This window comes from Hyaena hyaena, unplaced genomic scaffold, assembly GCF_003009895.1.
Source record: "Hyaena hyaena isolate Hyena2069 unplaced genomic scaffold, ASM300989v1 scaffold_434, whole genome shotgun sequence".
Classification (NCBI taxonomy): Eukaryota; Metazoa; Chordata; class Mammalia; order Carnivora; family Hyaenidae; genus Hyaena; species Hyaena hyaena.
In genome coordinates, this window is record NW_024081069.1 from 284,857 (window position 1) to 299,170 (window position 14,314).

Here is a 14,314-nt window from a genome sequence, read left to right on the forward strand (position 1 = left end):
AAGGGAAGTTGCTCGTTTAAATAAAAATATTGGCTTTTATTATTTTCCCTTGACAAATGAAAGTTTTCTTATGTCTTTAAGTGTTTCTTTTTCACACTATTATAATAGTTAATAACCAACCTTAGACTAATTTATATGTGTGTGTGTCTGTGTGTGTGTGTATTTAGATTTAATCAGGACCAAAATCCTTAGGGAAATATGACACGAGGAATGCCTGGGTGGCTCAGTCAGTTAAGCATCCGACTTCAGCTCAGGTCATGATCTCATAGTTTGTGGGTTCAAGCCCTGCATCGGGCTCTGTGCTGACAGCTAGCTCAGAGCCTGGAGCCTGCTTTGGATTCTGTACCTCCCTCTCTTTCTGACCCTCCCCTGCTCATGCTATCTCTCTCTCTCTCTCAGAAATAAATAAAACATTTAAAAAAGTAAAAAAAAAAAAAAAAAGAAATATGACACTAATTATTAAATGCATTAATTGTTTTTCCTTGCTATGAACATTAGCCTTAACCATTTGACCTGAACATTTTATATCTTTCTTATTTGGAGAAAACTGTGTATTTCCTGATGAAGAGTACCTGTAGGTGACCATTTGTAGGATTCCCCATCTTCTGAACTTGCTTTGTTATATCTTCCTCTCATTTTGCCTTCTACCACCTCCCCTAACTCTGGTGAGTTGCTCTCCCAAAGCACCTCCGAGACGACCTTTGCCATCTCTCTCTGTAGGACAATAAGGACTTGGAGCTGGACATCATCCCAGCAAGCCTTTCAGATCGTGAGGTCAAGCTACGGGATGCCAACCATGAAGTCAACGAAGAGAAGCGGAAGTCAGCCCGGAAGAAAGAGTATGTTTTGGGGAGCTTCCACCCAATTAGCAAGCTCCTTATGACTGTGCTTGGTTTTCACTGCTGCATGTCCCTTTTGATAGCTTAATGTGTCCTCATGACTACCCAGAGAGGGTGGAATGGATAGACATGATGCTTCTACCCGTGTTTTACACAAATCAAGAATTATAGAGCATTGGATAGTGGAAACAAGGAACCATGCCTAGCTTATAAAACATTTCTCGATCACTCTGCTTTCTTTATATTGGTGCTAGGGAATTACACATACCCAGATATCTTGTAAGGGCTTTTTGAAAAATATTTTGACAGATTCATTTTGGGTAGCACTGGAAAAAAAATAGTGTGCCCGCAAATTAAGAAGCCCAAGGTAGTTGATTTTATCAAAGTAGAGTAGGAGCAGAGATCCCTTGGAACTGAAGAAAATGAAGCTAGTCTGCAAAGCCAGAGCTTGTTTTTTGTTTTTTGTTTTTTTTATCTGGGAAGTGTATTAGTTTCTTTGGGCTACTATAACAAAGTATGACAAATTGGTTGGTTTCAACAGTAGAAATATATTGTTTCACAGTTCTAGAAACTGGAAGTCTAGGCTCAAAGTGTCGGCAGAATTGATACCTTCTGAGGGCTGGGAAGGAAGGATTGATTCCAGGCCTTTCTCCTTGCCTTCTAGATGGCTGGCTTCAGGTGCACATAGCATTCTCCCCAACTATATATCTGTATACAGATTTCTCCCTTTTTTAATGACACCAGTCACTTTGGAATAGGGTTCTCCCCTTCTCCAATGTGACCCAATCTTAACTATTTACATTTGTAATGACTGTTTCTAAATAAACTTACATTCTGAGTTACTAGGAGTTGGGACTTTAACATAGGAATGCGGGGGAGGGGAGGGGGAGGACACAAATCAGCCTGTAACAGGGAGGGAAATAAAAAGGCCACACTTGACCAAATCTTCCTGCTGGACTCTCTCAGTGTCACCAAATAGCCAGAGGATGGTGAAGGGCAGGTGGAAAAGAGAACAAGATGAGGTAGGGAGTAGTGGAGCTAAATAACAAAGAAAGACAAGCAAAACTGCAAGCAGCAGATGGAGAAAAAGGGAGAGGATAGAAGAATAGCAGAAACCCAAGGCAGTAAAATCAAAGCTAACTTTTCAAGGCATCTCAGATTATGTTCCTTCTGATTTTCCTTCTTTTCTTGTCTACTAAGTACCTGCAGTGTATAAGAAGCTTTGCTTATGTGATCTTATTTAATCCTTGCAGCAACCCTGTGTGATTAGCTGTTATATAAGTAACAAGGCTGAGGTTTGGAGAAGCAAGTCCTACCTCCAGTAAATGACAAAATCATAACTCAGCTCCTATTTGTCTGACTTTAAAGCTCATGCCCTTTCTACTCTACCAATAGAGTGAGAATATTAAGAGAATGGCTAATTAACTCCTGCAAAAGGTTTATTTTTTAATCAGTACTTTAACATTAATAGAAAGACCGCTGCTAATCCCACAAACGTAAAATCCAGGAAAAGATGCTGCTCATTTTCATATTTCTTGTGAAATTTCCATCAAGGGACACTTTGGGGATAGTCATTCTGAAAATTTTCATGTGATGGAGGACCTGCAAATAGGGGCTTTCATTACAAACTGCCATGAAAGACTGACATAGAAAGCCTGTGAGATAAATGTATAAATATATGCTTTGGCTAAATTAGATGTTATTGCACATCACATGCCAGCTAAGAAGCACAATTTTCTAATACAAATCTGCAAAAGAAAGAAAATGAAGTAGGTATACTACAGTGATGCCGTGCATCACAAGTTTCATAACTGCCCGAGAACATTGTACTGTTTCGGGGCCCAGGAGGAAGGCAGCCCTCTCCTTGCAGATGTGAAGCACAAGCTTTTCTTTATGGGAGACCAAAGAGTGGTCACAACATTGTTAACTTGTGTTACGCCTGTGATTGCATGTTCAGCTTCATGCACACCAGTTTGTGCTGTAAATGAGCCTGGTTAGAAATAGTATAAAGGCGTACAGGATAATCTAGGTCAGAGGTCAGCAAACTATGGCCCATGGGCCAAATCTGATCCCTCACCTGTTTCATATAGTGTGTAGCCATAAAGTTATTTTTTCATATTGTTAAGTGGTTGAAAAATATCAAAAGAAGAAAAATATTTTGTGATATGAAAGTAAATAAAATTCTTTCGTGTCCATAAATATTTATTGGAACACATCCACACTTTTTTTTTCATATCATCTGTGGCTTCTTTCACATTACAACAGCAAAATTGCCCACAAATGTTTACTATCAGGCTCTTTACAGAAAAGTGTGCTACCCTCCCCTACCACCCACTCCCCACCCCACCCCCCGTCTCAGCAGTGGCGTCTTGGGCATCTGTGCCTGGCTTTTAAATCTGGTTTGACTTTTGGTACTGCAAACCATTTTGGTAGAAGCCAATAGTTCTACTGAGCAGAGAACAGAAATCCTCATTCCAGGAGCTGTGAGACTTCCATGCAGGAAGCTGAGAGTGGAGCTGTCTAGCTGGTGAGAATGAATATGAATGTTGCTGCATGTCTGTGCGTTCATGTAAGCACACATGTACCATGGAGAACACACGCGTGTCAGCGCAGCAGCACAAAGTGGAGAAACCGTGGCAGGAAAGGGTGAGAATATGGAACTAGCTGAACACAAATACACTGGAGAGATAGAGAACAAATGATAATACTCAGAGGCGAAGAATTTGAAGAAAGGAAGAGACATGTTGGTAAAGTAGAAAAATGGGGTCATTCAGGAATGTCATAAATGCCGAGGTGGAGAAGTTTGAAGAAGGGAGGTATTAGATCCCTAACCAACTAAAAGCCCATTTGTTTTCTTCTAGATTCATTATGGCTGAATTACTGCAGACAGAGAAGGCTTATGTAAGGGACTTACATGAGTGCTTGGAGGTAAGTCTTGCAGTAATCGGTTCAGTGCTGTATTAGAAAAATGACAGCCTTGCCAGTATCAGGTCCTTCCTTGAGAGGAGCTCAGTGCTCTTTCTCCTGTAACTTAACAAAAAAAGCCAACAGAGGAAATCTTTTTCCCAGAGTCAGTAGTAATTGCATGGGAGTTTAAAATGCTTTTGAAAAGCAACTTTTCACAGACTGTAGCTAGCTCCTGCAAAAATGTATACAAAACTTGAATTCAAAATAAAAACCATGAACACAGTCAATGAACTCAAGTTGAGTCTGCAAATATACACCTTCCGCCAAACACACTCAAACACACATGTGTTTAATAAGAGAAATGTGGAGTTTATACTTTGCTAAAGTTCAGAATGTGAGTTTCCCTGGCAACAGTTGAAGGTAATGGAACATTTGGGTTTTCTTTCTTCCCGTTCTGTTTATTTACCATCTCACTTTTTACACTCCACGTGCAAGCCCAGCTTGAGTCTTACCCCTCCAGTTTGAAGACCTGTTTATTTGGTCTGCGTTTTGTATTACTTGCCTGTGATGAAGCTGTTGCTATCTTACAGACCTATCTGTGGGAAATGACCAGTGGCGTGGAGGAGATCCCCCCTGGGATCCTTAATAAAGAGCATATCATCTTTGGCAACATCCAGGAGATCTACGATTTTCATAACAAGTAGGTTGGTGGAGGGTTTCCCCAGAGCATACTTCGGGCCATAAATACTCATCATCAGGGCTTCTCAATGAGTGGATCACAGGAGACTGGTAAATGTTGCCTGGTAATATTACCTGTTACATTTTTTTAAATGTTTGTTTATTTTTGAGAGAGAGTGTGAGCAGGGGAGGGGCTGAGAGAAGGGAACAGAGGATCCAAAGTATGCTCTGCACCGACAGCAGAGAGGCAGATTCTGGGGCTCAAACTCATGAACCATGAGATCATGACCTGAGCAGAAGTCGGACACTCAACCGACTGAACCACCGAGGCACCCCTACCCATTAAGTTTTCTAAGTCAGTTGCCGTCAGACTTTTTTCTCACTCACCCCTCTTTTTCCACAATTCCCCAAATTTGCTCATGGAGAGTGAAGTCAAGAATTCAGCAATGTCTCTCCCCAATTCTCCTTATGGCAACATATTCATATCCAATCAAAATGATAACCAGGCTTTGAGATACTGAAAGTAGTTTCCAGTAAAATTATGGGGAATTCTGACACTAGAATTCATCTAAGGCTAATTATTCTACCTTGTGGGCTGTAGGTTTCAAATTCCATTCAAGTTTTTTTTTTTTTTAACTTAAATTCCTCCTCTATCCCTAGCTACCTGATCATCCCCACCTTCAGCCAAAATAAAAACATATGTAAATAAATATATAATCAAAATACCTAAGGGAACACATTTCTTGACAACTTATAGGGAATATCAGTTGACCCTCTATGTTTTGTTAAAATAAGTAGAACCATAGGGCCCTAACACCTCATAGTTCATTTTGTCCAGCTCCCAATTTAAGTATCTTTTCTACAGCATACTAAGCATGATCCGTTGTTAACTGAGTCAGCAAGAACATTGGTTGGTTAGTTACAGAGCCAACAAATGGAAATAACTCAGTTTCTAAAATACAACAAAGAGAGGGAATCTCAAGACACAAGAATAGCACTGGTATAAAGTCCTAGCACTCTCTTGGGACTCTGTTGCAGAGAGGAACTAAGAGGTAGAGGTTCAATGTTGTAGGATACAATTAGGGAGGAAGTCCTATGGTCAGGCTTTTACCTGTTAAGTTAAGGTAAACTTATGGCGTTTACCAAGTTAAGTAGTCATGGAGATAAAACTGCCAGCCCCGAGAGTTCCTGATGAGACTCTAGAACAGTACTATCCAATAAAACTTTCTGCAGTGTTTCTGGAAATGTTCCATGTCCTTGCTGTTCAATACCCTAGCCACCACTTGAACACTTAAGATGTGATCTGTGCTGCTGAGAACAGAGTTTGTCATTTTATTCAGTTTAACAAATTTAGATGGCAAGTGGCTACTGCATTGGACAGCCAAGCTCTAGAAAATAAGACCTCAGTATTGCCCTTTGCTAGGAATAACTACGAGCAAGCAAGAGTTGGGTGTAAGATGATCCTGAGCTCTAAAAGGTCTAAATAAGACATGGAGAGCCACTCTTCTCTTATCGACTGCTGATGGTTAATACCCTGTTATGTCATCAAATAGCATCAGTTTTAAAAGAACGTAAAATATGTAGCTTCCATGATGTGTTCACCTTGTCAGACTATGAAACCAGTAAGCTCTAAGGGAGAGCTTTCTGGAGTAGCTTAATAAAAGTTCCCAGGTTTTGGGTTTTGCTTTTTTGTTTTTACAAATAGTTTATTGTCAAATTAGTTTCCACATAACACTCAGTGCTCATCCCCACAAGTGTCCTCCTCCATGCCCATCCCCCCTCCCCCCCACATCCATCAGTCCTCAGTTTTTGTCAGCCTTCAAGAGTCTCTCATGGTTTGCCTCTCTCCCTTTCCCCCATCATTTCCGCCCTTCTTCTCTTGGGGTTTTTTTTATCACAAATTTTAGCACTCTCCATTTGATTTGTCTGGAAATCTCCAGACATAGAAATATTCTTCCTCATGTCTCTTTAATAAGATCCCAGTAAAGCCATTCTTGACCACTGATCCCCAGTTCTGTCCTCTGAGTCCTGCTCAGCATCCTTCTCCCCCAGGATATCTGAGAAGACATTGGACTGGTAAGCAGTAAGGCCTATTACTTTCACTTTTTTGGTTTACGATCTTTGGGATTTAGTCAACAAGTCTCACTTTTCTCCATTTACTTACCAAATGGATTAAATATAGAAGTCTAGAGATCACAACATGTACTTCCTCTGAGCTCTGCTTTTGCCAAATCAGTGTATACAGGAAAAGAATATTAATTTCAAAACTGATCAATTGTAACGAAGTATCTACCTCTTACTCTTGTTTCGTGATACCACTCTAGTAAGCCATAGTAAGCAGTTTGGTACTTTTTAAATAGCTGAAATAGCTACCAGTTACAAAATGTAGTTCTAAGAAACCCTTTAAAAAAAATCAAGTTAAACCATATGGAATACTACATTCTGTAGAGGCGTAAATTTAATTATCAAGAACACAGCTATTCAGCAAATGTTACCTATTTATAACGTTATTGAGAAACAAGAAGAGGGGCGCTGGGGTGGCTCATTCAGTTAAGTGTCCAACTTCAGCTCAGGTCGTAATCTCACAGTTCATGGGTTCGAGCCCTGTGTCGGGTCTCTGTGCTGACAGCTAACTCAGAGCCTGGAGCCTGCTTCGGATTCTGTATCTCTCTCTTTTTCTGACCCTCCCCTGCTCATGCTGCCTTTCTCTCTCTCTCAGAAATAAATAAAACATTTAAAAATTAAAAAAAATAAAAGAGAAGAAAATAAAAACCAACCTCTGAGCAACCCAAAGAGATACCACAAAGATACAGCTCTTATCTTTTCAAAGAAGCACCTTTCACACTGAGTGTTATGTGGAAACTAATTTGACAATAAACTATTTGTAAAAAAAAAAAAAAAAGAAGCACCTTTCTATCCACCCCAACAGCCACTTTACCTCTTGTAAGATTGCTTAACAATCTTGTTAGATGGTAGATGGTTGGATCATTTCCAAGACCATAGCAACTTGGAAGCAGTAAATAAGACTCAAGAACTTGAGTAAGTAGTTTGATATTATCAGCATAGAGTAAAAGAAGACAGGTAAACTCCAAAAAAAAAAAAAAAAAAAAAAAAAGGAAAAAGAACCTCCGAAATCATAGTGGTCAAGGGCTACTCAGTATTGATTCCAGTGTTTCTCTGTCCCCATTTAGAGCCCTGCACAGACACTGTATTATAGTAGAGCATAATAACTGATATTAGTAATAATGCTGAATCATTAGTATATTCTACATTAAAAGAAAAAAATTCTGCATATAGAAAGCTCTCCACCTCCCAAAAATTAATGTTTTAATTTATTCACCATTTAGGGAACATCCAAGAAAATCAAGCTGTGTATTAATTCTCTACAGGATCTCGAGGCTAAGGCTTTTCTCTTCTCATAATGTGTGCTTTCTCTTTATGCCATACACATGTTGATAAATTGAAAAAAGCACAACACCTCTAAAATCTCTAATAAATAAGAGAGGAAATGGCAATTAAGGCAACTTCGAAAATGCGAGAAATGTGAGCTCCATAAAAGACCATGTCTTTTACTGCATAAGCCTGTCACATAGTACACTTTAAGTAAATATTTTTTGGATGGATAGATGGATGGATGGATGGACAGATGGACTCACAGACTAAAAATAGAATTACAGTTTTCAGACTAATGGCTAATGCTATTTCAGTCACAATTCAGTCTTTCATTGTGAAAGTCTCAAGATAGGGAAAACTATTAGGTATGATTTTTTTTTCCTCATCACTACCAGAGCCTTAACAATTATAACCTTAGTAGCAAAAAATTGAATATCTGAATGAAGGAATTTCCTGGAGGCTTCTTTTTATAATTTTTACTTTTTTTATTTGTGTGTAGTTGACACATTAGAATCAGATGTACACCATGGTGACTTGACGAGTTTAGGTGTTATGCTGTGATCCCAATGAGCATAGCTGCCATCTGTCACCATACAACACGATTACAGGGTCATGGACCATGTTCCCTAAGCTGTGCCTTTCATTCCTGTGACTTACACATTCCACAACTGGAGACGTGTATCTCCCACTTCCTTTCACCCATTTTGCCCATCTTCCCCATGACCCTCTGTCTGGCCGCCATCATTTTCTTCTCTATATTCATAGGTCTGATTTTGCTTTTTGTTTGTTTGTTTATTTGGGTTTTTTAAGACTCTACATATGAGTGAAACCATATGGCATTTGGCTTTCTCAGTCTGACTTATTTCATTTAGCATAATACCCTCTAGGTCCATCCATGTTGTTACAAATGGCAAGGTCTCATCCTTTTTTACAACTGTGTAATATTTCAGTGTGTGTGTACCACATCTTCCTTAACCATTCACCTGTAGATGGACACTTAGGTCATTTCCTTATCTTGGCTATTGTAAATAACGGTACAATAAGCATAGGGTGCATATATATTTTCAAGTTAGTGTTTTTGTTTCCTTTGGGTAAAAATGTAGTAGAATTATTGGATCATGAGGTATTTCTATTCTTAGTTTTTTGAGGAACCTCCATACAGTTTTCCATATTGACTGCACCAATTTACGTTCCCACCAACAGAGCACAGGGTCCCTTTTTCTCCACATCCTCTGCAATGCTTGTTATTTCTTGTCTTTTTATTTTAGCCATTTTGAGAAGAGTAAGGTGAAAGAATTGTGGTTTTGATTTGCATTTCCCTGATGATCAGTGATGTTAATCACATTTTCATGTTGTGTGTTAGCCATCTGTATGTCTTCTTTGGAAAATGTCTATTCAGGTCCTCTGCTTATTTTTTTTATTGTATTGTTTAGGGGATTTTTGGTGTTGAGTTGTATAAATTATTTATATATTTTGGATACTAACTTCCTGGGAACTTCTTAATGGGAGGACCATACAATGGTCCAAACACCTGTTTGCTTTTCAGGAATACTTATGAAATGATTACTTTTTAACCTGAAAAATCCAAAGGTTCTTTTTAACCCCAAATGTTTGCATCCTTACAAAGTTCTGGTTAAATGCCATCTAACAACAAACACATTCCTCTCATTTCTAGAGTACAGGTCAGGTTATCTGTGTATACTCAAGAGTGAGGGAAGGGGGGAGGGAGGAAGGGAGGGAGAAAAGAAGATTGGGAAGCAGAGAGATTGAGCCTGACACTACCTGAATGATACAGTTAGCTGAGTTACTAGGAAATTATTACCTAGACCAAGGGTGATATGGAGAATATGTTAAATTTTTTTAGCTTGTTACTATTGATCTTTTAAATGGTGTCACTTTGAAAACTGACAACCAAGATTAGTTGTTTATGTGTGTGTTATCATTCTCAAGGACCTTTGTATATATAGATATTGAACAGAGAAATTCTCAAGGACCAAAATTTCTATGAAGAAGAACAATTCAATGTAAGCAGTGGTTTTAGAGAAATTGGAGGTTTAAGATGAGTGATACTTAGTTTTTACCCTCTGCTCTCCCCTTTTTCATATTGTACCTCCTTTTTATAGAATCATAAAGATAATGAAACTTACATACACTAGAACTAAATCCATTTCTGTTGTATTTTGCTAAGCATTGCAGGAGCACTCAGATAAGACAGTATATTCCATAAATAGAGCCCCAAATAGTAATGGGTTTTTTAAAAGTTTATTCATTTATTTTAAGACAGAGAGAAAGATACAGAACATGAGCAGGGGAAGGATAGAGAGAGAAAGGGAGGAAAAGAATCCCAAGTAGGCTCTGCACTGTTAGTGGTCACCCAGCATGGGGCTCGAACTTAAGAACTGTGAGATCATGACCTAAGCCCAAAACCAAGAGTCAGGCACTTAACTGACAGCCACCCAGGTGGCCCCCCAAGTAATGGTTTTATTTTTTTTAATGCAGTCTCCCCACTTTGACCACCCTACAATTTGTAATTTAAAAAAATTATTTATTTTCAATCTGCCCTTATTAGATTTTCAGCTTTTGTAAGTAAGGACAAGAGTTAAAAATGCTTATCACCTTCAGTTATATCTGAACTTTACTTTTTAGTTATTTTTATATTATTTGTATGTAAGTCTGAGTAATAACATTAAAAAAATATTTTTGCATGTTTATTTTTGAGAAAGAGAGAGAGACAGAGTACATTTGGGGAAGGGGAGGAGAGAGACACACACAATCTGAAACAGGCTCCAGGCTCTGTCTGAGCTGTCAGCACAGAGCCCGATGCAGGGCTGGAACTCATTAACCGTGAGATCATCACCTGAGCTGAAGTTGGATGCTTAATCAACTGAGCCACCCACACACCCCAGAATAATAACATTTTTATGAAATCTCTGCTGTCAGGGCTCAGAGGGTCTTCCTCACCATCAAGTAAAACTATCTCCATTAACTGAAAAGGACATTGAGACCCAGAGAGAAGCCAGTGACTTACCCAGGGTGGACACCCTCTCCCCCTTTAAAGATTAGGCATAGATCCCAGGGTTTGGCTTCCCATGTCAGTGCTCCCTCCCCTTTCCCTCCTCCATAGACCACCAGCCAGGACTGCCAGAGCTGGTTGGTTTGATTCACATCTAACCAGCTGCTATGCAGATCCCCACATTTGAGGAACACTTCAACCCATCTCTTCCACACAGGTATGTCACCAAGGTCCCACAGTCTTATGATAATTACCTGAAATAGGTCATTTTCCAGCAAGAGTTGGAAAGGCAAGTGGAAGACTGACAACCAGGGCCACATATCCCTCCAGTACCCTTCTTCCCCGCAGGCTTGGCCAGAAACTTAGATCTGGCCCTGGTCATTACCCAGTGCAGTCCCAGCCTAGTATTCCTGGGCTCACGGCTGAGGGAAAAGGGCCTGAGCTATGTGAGGCTAAGTTGGGAACACTGGCGAGGCCAGGGTCAGCTACCAGGGTACCAGGTGGCCAAGGTCAGCCAGCAGCAGAGGGTGGTGTGCAGCATCCGGGGAAGAGCTGGGGGAAGCAATGGGAAATAGCAGTGAACCACTGGCCCAGGCCCACAGTTCCATCATCTTCCCAGAGTTCTCGCACCAGCCCTGTGCTAGTTGAGAGGTGGAGGTGGTACCCAGTGATCAGTCAAACCCAGGCTCTGCCCCCTGAGTTCTGGAAATTATTGGGTGATCGGGGTGGAGGGAAGCACAAATGAAGTTAAAAGGAGCAAAGAAAATAGCTTCAGTTAGAAAAATAGGAAAGGCTTCACAGAGGGGAGAGTATTTCACTTTGGATTTAAGTAGCTGGTAGGATTTCTACATCCAGGGATGGCTCCCTTAATGATGGAGGAAAGCTTGAAAAAGGGCTTGCTAAGGGAGGAAAGTGGTGAAGTCTAGCAAGGGGACTGGGAGGGGCAAGAGGGAGGAGTTTGTGAGTCAAGTTTCAACCCTGGGGGGAAAGGTGGGGCGAGGTCCCAGGGTCAGGCCCCTAGTTCCACTGTCTTGTCACTGTGAGATTGAGGCGGAGGAAGGGAGAGGTGGAAGTAGTTCCTAGTTCCGGGCAGAAATGGCATTGGCCAGGGTTGGGAGGGACAAAGAAAAGGTGGTGGGGAGAGAAGGATTAAATACTTAGATAGAGGAGAAGCTAGAGGGAGCGGGGAAGTGGTTGAGTAACAAGGGGAAGGAGAGGGAAACAAGGGAGAGAGGAGAGGGAAGCAGTAGTCAGGGAAGTTAGAGGAGACAGAGGGAAGTTAGGGGAGTTGGGGGAAAGAGAGATGGATAAAAACCTAGACCTCCCTAGAGCTACAATTCTATTTCTTTTTTCTTTTTCTTTTTTTTTTTTTTTTACAAATAGTTTATTATCAAGTTGGTTTCCATATAACACCCAGTGCTCATCCCCACAAGTGCCCTCCTCATGCCCATCTCCCCTCTACCCCCCCCCAACACCCATCAGTCCTCAGTTTGTTCTCAGCATTCAAGAGTCTCTCATGGTTTGCCTCTCTCCCTTTCCCCCACCATTTCCCCCCTTCTTCTCCCCCACGGTCCTCCGTCAAGTTCCTCCTAATCCTCCTATACGTGCATATGATATTTGTCCTTCTCTGCCTGACTTATTTCGCTCAGCATAACACCCTCAAGGTCCATCCATGTTGCTACACATGGCCAGATTTCATTCTTTCTCATTGCCATGTAGTATTCCATGGTATAGATAAACCACATCTTCTTGATCCATTCGTCCGTTGATGGACACTTAGGCTCTTTCCATGTTTTAGCTATACAATTCTATTTCTGAACGGAACATCAACAAGGTGTTCATGATCCAAAGAAAAAGTTCATACATTATGTCCTGATATGTACATGCTTATATATAATAAGGAAATTAAGTTTGTCAAAATAACACCCTATGTCTGGTGCATTCTGATATTCTGGGTTAGGTTCTGTTTCTCCTTCTCCTTATTTAATGCTGGTTTCCACCCACTAAATTAATACAGCCCCTGGAAACACCGTGGGCCCATCTGCAGCTACAAGGCGAGGAGTTGGCTCCACCCAGTGGTGAGAGAAAGAATGTGCAGCTTACAGCAGTGTCTGCGGGGCCACCAGGCCACCTCCTCCTTCGCCTCCTCTTTTGCCTCATCCCATCCCTTCCCGACACACACACACACATCCTTGCTTAAAATATGCCAGCCTTCTATGCTGCATCCCTCCTCCAAATACCCTTGTAATCAATTTATCTCATTTGTAAAAATCACAGAATTATAAAATATAAAAGCCTAGGGAAAAAACCGTTAAAGATAATCTAGTTCTGTTCTCATCCCTTGTTTTATAGAAACTGGACCTTACAAAAGTTTGTGACCCTGCCCAAGCCTGTTGGTAGCACAGCGAAGATTCCAGGTCTAAATCACTCCCTATGAAATCAGACTGTCATTATAAATAAATAAATAAATAGCACCATCGTTTTCTTAATATTCAAATGTCAGGGAAAGAGGAAGGGAAGGCCTGCTGTGGTTTTTCTTGGACCCTAAACCCACACCCTAAGGGATAGCTAACTGCAGGCCCTACACAAGCCATCAGGGGAGCCCATAAAAATTCCCCTGTGGTTTTATTGTTGGGGTTTGTTTTTTCAGTCAGCTGTCGACATTGGTTCTGGTTATGGATATTGGGGCACACCCAAAGCAAGACAAAGTATAACCATTTATTTGAATGTGTCAAAGTCATGTTCATTTTAGTTGTGCATATTCACCGTTGAGCATCCATGAGCAGCAAATTAATGGATATGGATAACATTAAATGTGAGGTTAATCTTTTATGCTTATTTTAACATTAAAATAAGTTATAAATCTATGCAAATACTTTTTGGCTCATCTGATCACACAAGTTAAACAAGATTAGGAAGCTTTAGCAAAACCTATTCAACAGGTAGCAGTTTAGCAAGGTAAACTGCTTCGTGAGGTGGGAGCCTGAGGGCAGGAAATGTGCTGAGCAGAAGCCCAGCCCTGCACACCTCTTTCATTTCTAATCTAACCTGAAGTTCCTGGTGTGTAATCAAGGAACAGAGAAGAGTGGCTCACGTGGCTTATCCCAGGTGATCAAACTTGACTGAAACACTCCCCTGAATAATCCCACACTTTCTCTGGACTGCACATGGCTCCTTATTGGTTTAATAGCTGTCCCAGTATGCTAATCAGATGTCCTAGCCCCTGTAATCTTTGGCCTCTGTACTAGACTCTGAATCTATCTGGTCACTGATGGATTCTTTAGAAATGATGTCTAGCCATATCAGATAAAGGGTTAATATCCAGAATCTATAAGGAACTCACCAAACTACACACCCGAAAAACAAACAACCCAGTGAAGAAATGGGCAGAAGACATGAACAGACACTTCTCCAAAGAGGACATCCAGATGGCCAACAGACACATGAAACGAAGCTCAGCATCCCTCCTCATCAGGGAAATACA

At 40.7% G+C, this 14,314-nt stretch overlaps 1 protein-coding gene across 1 annotated transcript in view; it reads left to right on the forward strand.

Annotated features, from left to right (window-relative positions):
* Positions 1-14,314, forward strand: part of LOC120245870 (kalirin) — a 298,908-nt gene that overhangs the window by 231,891 nt on the left and 52,703 nt on the right. Inside the window, exons 23-25 of the mRNA XM_039253041.1 lie at positions 721-839; positions 3,701-3,767; positions 4,337-4,446. Coding sequence (XP_039108972.1) covers positions 721-839; positions 3,701-3,767; positions 4,337-4,446 — 296 coding nt within the window. The remainder of the gene's footprint in view (positions 1-720; positions 840-3,700; positions 3,768-4,336; positions 4,447-14,314) is intronic.